General features: G+C 35.9%; 1 protein-coding gene across 6 annotated transcripts in view; it reads right to left on the minus strand.

The window, feature by feature from the left end:
• The window catches only part of Rps6ka6 (ribosomal protein S6 kinase polypeptide 6), a 150,261-nt gene that overhangs the window by 98,815 nt on the left and 39,083 nt on the right, over nt 1–12,363 (minus strand). For all 6 annotated transcript variants that reach the window (NM_025949.3, XM_011247706.3, XM_006528403.3 and 3 more), the window contains exon 2: nt 18–149. In NM_025949.3, coding sequence (NP_080225.2) covers nt 18–131 — 114 coding nt within the window. In that variant the 5' untranslated portion in view covers nt 132–149. The remainder of the gene's footprint in view (nt 1–17; nt 150–12,363) is intronic.

Consider the following 12,363-nt stretch of genomic DNA (forward strand, 5'->3'; position numbering starts at 1 on the left):
TTTCTAGATATTCTTACCCGACTCTTGGATCGCCGACGACATCCAAAAAATGGAAGACAACAGAACAGGTTCAAGTTAGAGTTGGACCTGTGGCCAGATGGCGTGTGGCGTGTCCTTCTAAAATTCAGCATGATTCAAAGTGGGTTTGTCTGGAAAAAAAGTATGACTTGGGGTGAAACAGTGAAAGGTTCATGAAACATAGCAAGCAATTTAATACATGAGCGAGGAGAAGGCACATGGTGGTAGAAGTTCTTAAATTGTGAAATCTCACCTTAATCCCTGCTCTCCAGGGAATCTGTAGTATACTTTCTAAAAAACACAGCAACCCATAAGTTACCTCTTTTCTTGAGAAGAGGGACAGAACGGTGAATGAGAGTCCAACCCCTACAAAACCTAGCCTCACATGTCCCTCAGACTCAGAAAAAGAAAATAGGCCACATTATTCTCTCTTCCTCTATTTTCTCTTGGGACATTCATTTACCCTTTCTTATTTAAATTCCTGGCATTCCCATCTCAGTACTTTCTCTATCCTTGGGCAGTTCCTGTCATAAATATACCCTTCCACATCAGCTCAGACCTTCTTGGCTACCAGCCAGTAGGCCAGTTTCCTTCTACCAATAACTAGATTCCCCCTAATTATACAACATTTAGATGCTACAAACATCAATATGAGTAATCGGTTTGAATGATGAACCCAAATGACAATGTATTATATATAGCTTTTTGTGTATATTGTCATAACAAGCCAGTCTTATTTTATCAGCATACAAAAGTATTAAGGACATGGGTAGATTGATATTAAATATCAATATTAAATATTATCTAAGTTAAAACATACTTGGAACCTAGCATCATGATGCATCCCTGTAATTCTAGTACTCAGAAAGTTGAGGCAGGAGGATCACAAATTTGAGTCTAACGTGAGCTACCTAGGAAAATGTCTCAAAAAACCATAACAGCTAGAGATGGAGATTAAAAGTAGAACATTTGCCTAGGATGCACAATGTCCTGTATTTTATCCTTAGCACTCAAAAAAGAAAGAAAGAAAAGCAGAAAGCAAAAGGCATTTGATATTTTAGTTCCTCTGTAGAGATGTAGGTAAATTAAATTGCAATTTAAAACAGTAGGACAGTTCAGATGAGACAGAAGACAAGTTGGGTATGGTACTGAAATTTTTACTTCCTCTTTCTTTGTGTTTTTTTTTTCTTGCTTTTAAAATTTTGAAAGAGCCTCAGCATGTAGTTTAGGCTGACCTCAAACTCTCAGCAGCCATTCTGTCAGCTTCTTAAGTGCTGACATTAAAAACATGAACCACCACATCTAGTTTAAATAACACCAAATTTATTTATAGTTTATTTATAATTTATACTTTACTGATGTCTATTTTAAAAAGTATTAAAGACAGATGAGATTGAATCAGAGATTGCTACAATCAATCATATACTAAACTTCATTCAAATATTTTAAAGTGAATGGCTTTATATATTTTTACTATTGCTAAATGATAATGGATTCATCTAAATGACCCCAAATAGCAAAGCTGATAGATAATATTTTTTTTTACCCTTTTAAGGAACTGTTGCTGCTGAGAGGGATTGTGAAACAAACTTCTTAAAGGACAGACTTTCATTGAAAGGACTGTACAGATAACAGAACATTTTCCTCCATCAACCTAATGTTTCTCTATGTCCTTCCGTCAAAACTAGCTCCAAAAATGTAATGTAATAGAAAAAATAGAGGCCTCCCCATTAAAGATAAATATTTTCACATCTTTTTATAAGATGTCTTTCCCCCTCATTCTTTAAAATCATTCTTTGAGCACATATCTTTACATTAGCAGATAAAAACAATTATCAAAGCCACTATATGTGTTGTTGGTAGTGACTGATATAAATTAATAGTTAGCTCTAAGATTTGTGGCTTATAGGAATAAAAACAATGGAAAAGGTATACAGTTTTATAAATCACAGCAATTAGAGTAAAAAATGAGAATACAAGAAGAAATCAAGTGCTAGACATTTATATACATATTATCTCATCAAATTATCAAAATTTTACAAAGCAGGTACCATCAGTTCTACTTCTCAAATTAAAAAAAACTAAATATAAAGAAATTAATTGTTAATAGATAATTTAGTAGTATAGTTCAAATTATAATCACAATTTGTTCACATCCAGTGGATTTCTTTCTCCCACTTCTCCTACTGTGAAATAGGATGAAAACAGGTACATAAAACCAGAAAACATTTCTCTATATAGTTACTATACATTCCTTTCTTCTAAATTTTTCTACCTTTGTCCAAGAACAAAACAAAATAATGTTCTCTTTCATTAAAAAATATACATTCTTGACCCATACCTATATAACTTGTATTCATAAATTTGAATATGAATTTTGTATTTTTTCATTCAGAAATGAGGGCCAGACCCCCACCCCCCAAAAAAAGGATTTCCAAGGATGATGTGATTTTGATTATTGTCTTTTAGATAAGACTATATAACCTACCCAGTTGGTTCTATGGAGCATTGAAAATTTACTAATGTTTACAAAATTCATACTTGCACTAAAATGCCCTTTGAAACCCAGGCAAGGGAAATGAGGAATAGAGACTGTCCTTGTCTCAACTTTTGATCAACCTAGATGACATTATCTGTTATTTAAATTGCTCCTTTTTCCAATTTTCTTGCTTGTTTTTTTTTTTTAATTCATTGCCTTTAGATAGCATGAGTATGATGAAATGCAAGCCATCTATTGATGTAAATATCACCTTCTCTGGCTGTACAATGCTGAGATATGATGGTGGAGAAAATAGCAAATTAGTTTGACGCAAATTCTTGGTCTCTATCTCAACTTGTGTTCAAGGTTACCTAGTAACATTTCTTTTTTCCTTTCCTTATAAAAGCTATTTTAAGCCTCCTCTGCTCTCCTGTTATCACAACCCATCTGTTTCTTCATTTAACTTATTCACCTCATACTGCGTGATTCTCATAAGAGAACCCCTCAAATTTTCTGGCATGTCACCTATAATCATACTTGCTCACCACTCTCCTCCTCCTTTCATTTTTTTTTCTGCAGGAAGCAATGGAAGAAATGACCCAGCGCTGGTCTAAGGAGTTGTTAACACACATACTCTCTTAATCTTGACATCTCAGTTGCCACATGAGAATTGCCACTTGAGATGTTTCCAGCTCACCCCAAGTGCTCTCTCTTGATCACTTGATCACTCTGTTTATCTTGCCTTGTCTTGTAGCTTTATCCTTACACTCTCTACTACTTCTTTTCACATTAATGGAAAATGCTGTTTTTATGTTAAAAACAAAAACAGAAAACATGATTTTACTTTGATATACACTTCTACAAACAGCCAACTTTATTTAAAGACATTTATTTAATTCTCATTTATTTCAGTGTCTCTTACCTTTCTTTCCACCTCACTGCTCCTTGAAATTATAGCCAGTGATGGATATATGGTTACTATATTCAATGGTCACACCAATATCTGTTAAATTCTAAAATATCCCTTCTCATTCTTTTTGTTCTTATGACATCATAATATTGACATTACATGTGTTTTCTCCAATCTATAGTCCATGGTTTATCTCTCTTTGTTTGATTTTGTTGGTGATGGGAGGTGAGTGATTTCATTAAAAAGATCTTTAGATGTTGAGAGTTGATAGCATTTTCCCCTCAGTCTTCCAAAAGCTCTTATTTTACATTCAGTTCTCTGTGTAATCTTATTCATATATGCTAATACATCAAAAATTTCATCTCCAACCCAGATCACCTTTCTAAACAAATAAGCCTCTCACTTTAACACCCCCTAAGCTATTTCATTCAATATGTTCCATGGGATTCAGTCAACAAATTTACATTTCCAAACTTAAATTGCTAGAATCTCTTGTTTTTAATTAAAGTAAATGATATCACTATGTACCTTAATGTTCTAACCCAGAATATTATTTCCTATGTTTCAAATGCACTTTTGTTTCCATGTTTACCTATGATATTTCCTGTTCATCTCAGCCAGGTTATTATTATTATAAGCTTTATACTAAGAATTCGTCCAGGGCTCTACCTTTCTGAGCTCTTATAACAACCTATTCGCAGCTCTGTTCATTCAGTGCTGTATACTTTCCAAAAGGCTGAAGTACAAATGGCCCTCAACTTACCATGGGTAATAAGTAGATAAAGCCCCTGTGAATTGGAAATATATTTAGTACACTTTCCCTATTAAGCACCATAATTTATCATAGTTCACATGGCTGACTCGGATATCTTAGCATTGCAAGAGAGTATCAGATCACATAGTGGTAGTCAAAGAAAAGAAAGATCAAAGTTCAAATTTTGAAGTATAGTTTTCTATGAATGATATTGCTTTTGTGTCATACTACAGCTGGAAAATCATTAGGCTAAATTGTTGTAAGCCATGGGCCATCTGTAATACGAAGGATGGGTTTTGTCTTCCCACTTATTTCAGTATTATTATTGACACTTAAAAGTGGTTATCGAATATTTTAAAATACAATCAGAATTTTTAAAAAATGAGGCAAAAGCAAAAACTAGATGAAATCATCAAAGCAGTCTTAGTAAAAAAGTAAAATAGAGAACTGTTCAATCTATAGACACTGGAGGTTTTTCTTCCCATATCAGCAGTAACCGTTTTAGTTACCTTTTACATAATTTTAAAACATAAGCTGTTGAATACAAGATTCCTAGAAAGCATAGATACATTTTTAAAAGAAAATAATATCTAAAATATTATCATTATTCTTTTTGTTATCAAATATTTTTATAATTAAAAACTTAGGACAAGTACAGCCAACACTCCACATATTAAAGGTTATTTTTTCTCAAAAATTCTAAGAGTCTATCTTTCTTATACATTTCATTCCCACAAATTTCTTACTATTATGTTTTCAAAATAATACCTTAAATGGTTATTTTGGAAAATTAGTTAGAGAAATTAGTAAATTATCTTTAAAGGAAGTGTCCCTGTGTATGTGGTGTGTGTGTGTGTGTGTGTGTGTGTGTGTGTGTGTGTGTGTGTGTGTGTGTAAAAGAATTTAAAATAAGATGTTTGGGGCAGACCAAGGTTTATCCTGTTTTGAAATTAGGTTATGGAAATTTTTCTCCTCTCCTAAAACATTCATGATCATACAAGACTATGTATACATGACCCATATCTCCTTTTCCTCTACATAAACTTCATTCATTTTCTTGCAAACAGCAATTATGTTACCCTTATCATTCTCTTCCTCAGACAGAATAGGCTTAATTATGTTATGGACTAGTCTCCATTTTGTTTATTATTTGGGTCTGGTTCTTGCAGAATCCTTCCTGTTTTTCCACGCCTTAAACCAAACAGAATGATATTTGGTATTTCCACGAAACAGAGAAGTCAAATAGTTATTTGATAATAATAAGACATCCAGTGGATAAGCTCAGAACTTGTATCTTAACAAGGAAGTATGAATGCTTTCATGTCTTTTGTATTCTCTATTAAGGAGCACGCAGAGACAATTTCTCTTTTCCTCTTGTTAAGCCATGCCTGAAAATGAGAGTTTTGGGGGGTTAAAAAGCATTAATGAATTACTCCTAGTATACAATTTGCAGCCCTTTATCACTGACTTTTCTTGTTCACAGTCATAGTCCATGCAAAGGCATTGAAGATTATTAATAAAGTATTTCTCCCAGCTGATTGATTTCTCTCTGACTCACTCTACTGGGTTGAGGTTGGTATTTTTCTTCCCCTTCCACCTCCACCTACACCATCAAGACTAAAGGGTTGCCCATCGTTTCACCTCTAACACTTGACTTTTCACAGAATCACTTCAACCCCCACCCCAAACTGACGCAATTGTTTCCAATTAATTGGCATTCTGTTCCATTCTTTCTTAAAATCCTTTCTCTTCAGCTTTATAGTCAATGCCCTCAGGGGAACACAATACCCTGGCCTTCTGTGAACCAGACTCATTTATCTTTTTTTCTTGTCTATGACACAGAAAAGAAAGGAATCCAAAAGGCAGAAGATATGGCCAGTGGTTATTAAAGGCCATGTTGTAGTATCATGGCCATCTTCTGGTCCACAAGCACCTGAAGAAAACAGATACTACAGACATGAGAACACTGCACTTGACTAGTGGTGTCAGATAACCAAGAAAGAAAGAATGTAGAAGTTTATCCTTGTCCTTGTATCTTCTTTTTCTCCTCTTTTCTTCTAATTCCTGCCCTAGTTTTCCACTGCTTTTGTAGCACCAGCCCAGCTGCTCAGATGCCCATTGAGACCTATTTAACTAAAGCAACAATTTATATTTTGGACGTTTCTCCATCTTTCTTTATCTACGGTACTTTTACTTCCTGCCCAATGGCTTGAAATTAATCCCAGAAGATAGATCACATTGAGATAACTTTATTAGATGACAAAGACTGACTGACATTCTGCTTACTGAGTATGGAAAAAAGAGGCTTCTCGCCTTCTTCACTACAAGATATAACACTTTGATACACTGTGGAGGGACAATTTCTAGGGATAGATTTGAGGCCTTCTCCAGTACCATTTAAGACATATCCCATTATATGGAAGCCAGAATTTCTAGAGCTTTTGATGTGTACACTCCCTTTTCTTTCCTTTTTATTTATATCTATCGAATTCCCCTTGTCAGTGACAGAAAAAGACTTCTATCATTTATAAAATATTGCCTAGGGACATCTCTCTTCTTTCCCTTTACTAATAATGTGATTTTCCATGTTTGGCACATGCTTAAGTGTCTGGACAAAGAGGCCCATGTTATTAATTATGTATACATACTCAAGAGCCTCTGCAATAGGCTCCTTTTCCCAAAAGAACAAGTAAGCCAGTAAAAGGATCACGTTGGTTAGCACTTAGGGGCAAATGGACATTTTGGGTTCTGCTCCACTTTCAATACCACCCTCCCAGCAATACCCAATTAGTGTGCAGTGCAAGGAAAGGCCAAATGCAGCTATGCCTCTTCAGACCTCTGCACCGCCCTTGTAGAGATCCACTCACCACCACACTAATCAAATCATTAGGCTGCACTCTGCAAGTTACATACATGCTAGGGCTGGCACTTTAAAATGTTAATGCCATGGATAAATACAAACCCATTTGAAAACTGCTTGGATGTACAATTGAAAGCACTAAAGTTCAGAGCACGTTTAATTATTTCTCATAAACATAATTCTGAAAGCTTTCTTTGTTTATTTAAAAAGGAAGAAAATCTATTTTCTCTCTGCTGTTATTAACTCAAATAATGGATGGGGAAAATATTTTAATTTGCTATTTTATTATCTCACCTTGGATTTTTCTAGCTCAAGATGTGGTTTGTTTAGCACCAGTCACAGAAGTTTGAAGATGTTAGTCATGCAAATCATCCAAACAGGGTTTTTGAAGGAAAAAAAATATTTGATATCAATGTGCACAACAATTTCTCTTTATTGATGAGTTAAATAGCCTTATTTTATAGACTGTCACCCATTGCTTTTAAAATTATGTCTATTTTTTATACTTGCCATAAGTCACTATTAGCTCTCCATCTTCCTTTCTGTCTCTAGGTCTCTTTTCTCCCTCCGGCTTACACCTACACATTCATTCACAGTCCACAATGTTGGAAACTAAATGATCATTATTTGCTGTTGCTGTGGCCAAGGCTTCTGATTCTTCTGAGTCATAAGGAAGCAGCTAGAGGTGCTACAACCCTTTCTGCCTGTCTGTCTAATTACTGACCAGGCACTACACCAGAAAATGCAATAAATAATCACACAAAAGCATCAGCAACTGTCAATTATCTTCTGATAGAGCAAGCAAGTATGCAGGGTTGTGGAGACTGTTTCCTTTGGATTTTAACTGATATTTGTAATTAAATGATTGGTTTTTGGAAAAGCCAGCCAATGGTTTGTACCTGAGATGTGCAGTGCACGTTGCAGCGCATTTCCTAGCACCCAGAAAAATGGAATGATATATTGCTGCAGTAAAAATGAAAATGCTAATGCACATATGAGTAATGTTTTTCTCCTCTAACTCCAGCTCTGTGGAATCATTTACTGATGCATGCACTGATTTAACTCCAAATAGCCTTTAAAATTAACAACTTATTTAACATTCCTGCAAAGATTATGGTCAGGAAAGCAAATGTTATTGTCTCCCTTGAAGAAACATCCCAGTAACCAGTCTCATATCTTAGATTTGTAATCAAAATTAGAAATCGAGTATAAGCTTTTATTTGACAATAATTGACAAAACACACAAACCCTGTAGCTCAATTTTTTATCCCAATAAGCTCAGCATGTACATAAACACATATTCCCCTGAGCTTCACTATTTGTTTAATGGATGAGATTCAAGCTTTTGGTTTAGTTGGAGGCTTTGTGTATTCAGCCTGGCATAAATTGCTATAGTTTTAGAAAGAACAGTTGTTTTGGGGGCAGATATAATCTTTAATTGGTTTCTAGATTTTTACTTATTGTTTCCATAACTGTAATTCCTGGGATGATTAAAAACTGGACTCTGAAGTGAGACATGAAGAGACCCCAGAGGAAAACAGTAGATTGAAAATACTGGATTGAAGACAGTGACACCAAATTCCCTTATAAGCCCTTTATCCTTCCTTCTACTTGCAGAGTAATAGAAATCACTTTACTGTGCTATCACTACACACCATATAAAACTGGCCAAAGGAAAAGTGGTCCACATCTTAATTAGAGTTTTAAAAATCTAATCTGCATTATTTGATCAATAAATAGTTGTTGACAAGAGTCTCAATTTTCAAAAGAAAACACAAGCTCTAAACTAAATTCTCATATTGCCTTTTGCCCTTATGGCTTTGTCTTCTCAGATTACAAATACAGTCCTACTCCCTGGAGCTGAAAAAAAAAATCAAATGGTTCATACTCGTGAAGCTGTAAACACAAAAGGACCTAAGGATAAAGCAATCCACAAACCCGAATCCTTTGTTTTCTAATGTACCTAAAAGCTCAGTTTGCTGTAACTAGATATGAAAGTATAAATAGGTAGATAAAGCAGTTCATTATTCATCACTTAAGGCAGTCACCAAAAGGACACATTTTCATTAACAGTGGGTTGAATTATTAGGAAACCCAAGCCACTCAATCCATATTCAGTGCTTGCTCTGCTCTGCTAAGCGAATACTGTGGAGGCAGGAGATTGCTGTTAAATAAGATTCCAATTGAGAGCTTACTTTTCTGAGTCCAAACTAAGAACTCAAAACTTCAAAGGCAGTTAATTTTGATCATCTTTTTAGAAATACAAAGTTTTGAGTTTATCCCAGAGTTTCCAGCTGTCTTTAAACCGTACCTCGTCTAACAATAACATTTAATAATTTTGAACCAGTAAGTCGTACCCTTCCTTATATTTTTACAGAATGTGTTGCCCCTTAGGGTGGTATTTGTGATATTTAATACTGATTATCAACTTGATAGAATATGAAGTCACTTATGAAATAAGTCCTTGGGTATATTCATGAGGGATTTTTATATATTATATTTATTGATATAGGAAGACCCACATTAAATGTGAACGGCACCATACCATGACCGCAGTCCCTAGACTAAATAAATGGAAGACAGTGAATTATGCATAAGCATTTGTCTTGATCTGATTCTTCATTATGGACCAAATTGGTTCAGCTGTTCATTTGTCTGTCACCATGACCTATCTGCCAGGATGGACTATACCTTAAATTATGAGCCAACAACTTAGAGTGTACTATGCAAGCTAATAGTGGTGAGGGCATTGTTGGTCTTATTCATCTGTGAACACTATGAACTATAATACCTACCTGCAAGGAAGATATGCTTACATGTGCAGTAGTGGCATGACTCTAATGGGGATAACCAACCACTCTGTGATTGGATTTGTACCTTGTTCCTTATTAGAAAACCCATACATTTTATTGTACAGTTGGTCCAATTCCCATTCATAGGGACGTCCCCTAAGTGGGAAGCTCTCTATGTTGTTTAGCTAAATTAACATAGCATCAAATTGGCTTCTTGAACTTTATATTTATACCAATGAACAAATGGTACTCTCAGGCCTAATCAGAGAATCCTCTCTTTGCTGTGAACAGCAGTTAAAGAAGAGATCAAGGACCACCAAAGATGCTCAAAATAAGTGATGATTGAGGGTTCGCCCCTAAATAAGACAACTATACCATTCTCTCTAAAGCTTAGGGGACATTGCAGAAAGAATGTGGGGGCCAGAAGAAATGGGGAAAATCTGTGAAAAGTCATCCACTAAACATGACACAGTCATTTTAATCATGAACTCAGAGCAACTGAGGTTACTGGCATCTGACCTTAATGGGACTAGCCTTGCCAACACAGTCAGTCAGTCATGGATCAAGGAGGGTCCACTGGCCCCTATCACTCCCTGATGAACTAACTAACTATTGGATACTGATAAATTCTGGGAGAGAAGAGCAATTTTCTTCTGTTGTGTACTTACAGGTGAGCTGATCAGGCTCCAAGTGGATAGTTGCAAAGTCATGGTCATGCATAGGACACTGGTCAAATCCAGTAACTCACTAATAAAACATAAGTAAGTGGATGTATAAAAGAGATTAATAGGGAAGAAGATGAATGGGAAAAGGAGAAGATGGCCTTGTCGGACATCAATGGGAGTAGAGGCCCTTGGTCCTGTGAAGGCTCAATGACCCAGTGTAGGGAAATTCCAGGGCTGGGAGGAGGGAGGAATGAGTGTAATCAGAATCATTATACTCATGCATAAAATTATCAAAGAATAAAATTCAAATAGTACTACCTGAGGACCCAGCTATATAACTGCTGGGCATATACCCAAAAGATGCTCCAACATGTAATAAGGACTCATGTTCCACTATTTTCATAGCAGCCATATCTATAATAGCCAGAAGCTGGAAAGAAGCCAGATGTCCTTCAACAGAGGAATGGATACAGAAAATGTACATTTACACAATGGAGTACTACTCAGCTATTAAAAACAAACAAACAAACAAACAAACAAACAAAAAATGCCTTCATGAAATTCTTAGGCAAATAGATGGAACTAGAAAATATCATCCTGAGTAAGGTAATCCAATCACAAAAAAACATACATGGTATGCGCTCACTGATAATTGGGATATTAGCCCCAAAGCTTGGAATATCCAAAATACAATCCACAGACCACATGAAGCTCAAGAAGAAGGAAGACCAAAGTGTGGATACTTCGGTCCCTCTTAGAAGGAGGAACAAAATACTCATGGGAGGAAATACAGAGAAAGAGTGTAGAGCAGAGACTAAAGGAAAGGCCATTCAGAGATTGCCCCACATGAGGATCCATCCCATATACAGTCACCAAACCCAAATACTATTGTGGATGCCTGGAAGTTCATGCTGACAGGAGCCTGATATAGCTGTCTCCTGAGAGGCTCTGCCAGAGCCTGACAAATACAGAGATGGATGCTTGCAACCAACCATTAGACTGAGCTCAGGGTCCCCAATGGAGGAATTAAAGAAAGGAATGAAGGAGCGGAATGGGTTTGCAACCCCATAGCAAGAACAACAATATCAACCAACCAGATCCCCCAGAGCTCCCAGAGACTAAACCACCAACGAAAGAGTACACATGGAGCAACCCATGGCTCCAGCTGCATATGTAGCAGAAGATGACCTTGTCGGACATCAATGGGAGTAGAGGCCCTTGGTCCTGTGAAGGTTCAATGGCCCAGTGTAGGGAAATGCCAGGGCTGGGAGGAGGGAGTGGGTAAGTGCCCTCATAGAAACAGGAGGAGGGAGGATGTGATAGGGGGTTTCAGGAGGGGAAACTGGGAAAGTGAGTAACATTTGAAATGTAAGTAAAGAAAATAACCAATAAAAGAAAAGAAAAAAATGTGGGCATAGAGAAATGGCTCAGCAATACCCTTGTAAGCTGTGTCTCAATAGCTTGTAGCTACTACTTGTACTAGATGGTACAATATATAATATATATATATAATATATCTAATACCATCTTCTAGCCTCCAAAGGCATACACACAGATTACACACACACACACACACACACACATGAGAGAGAGATAAATAGAGAGAGAAAATAAGAATAATAAAAATAAAATGAAATGAATAAAAAACATGAGCCAAAATAAATACATCCTTCCTTAAATTGTTGTAGTCGGGTATTGTTACAATGAGAAACTAATACAGCATTATTGCTTTCCACCTATTCAACTTCTGTTTTCACATCTTTTCCTCATTTCCACAGTATTTCTACTTTAATATCTTCTCAATATATTGTCATTGGAGTGTCTTTGGAATCTATTTTACAAAGTCTAATAGTTTACAATGCATCATTTACTTTTTGAATAATTA

The sequence above is a fragment of the Mus musculus genome, chromosome X (genome assembly GCF_000001635.26).
Source record: "Mus musculus strain C57BL/6J chromosome X, GRCm38.p6 C57BL/6J".
Classification (NCBI taxonomy): domain Eukaryota; kingdom Metazoa; phylum Chordata; class Mammalia; order Rodentia; family Muridae; genus Mus; species Mus musculus.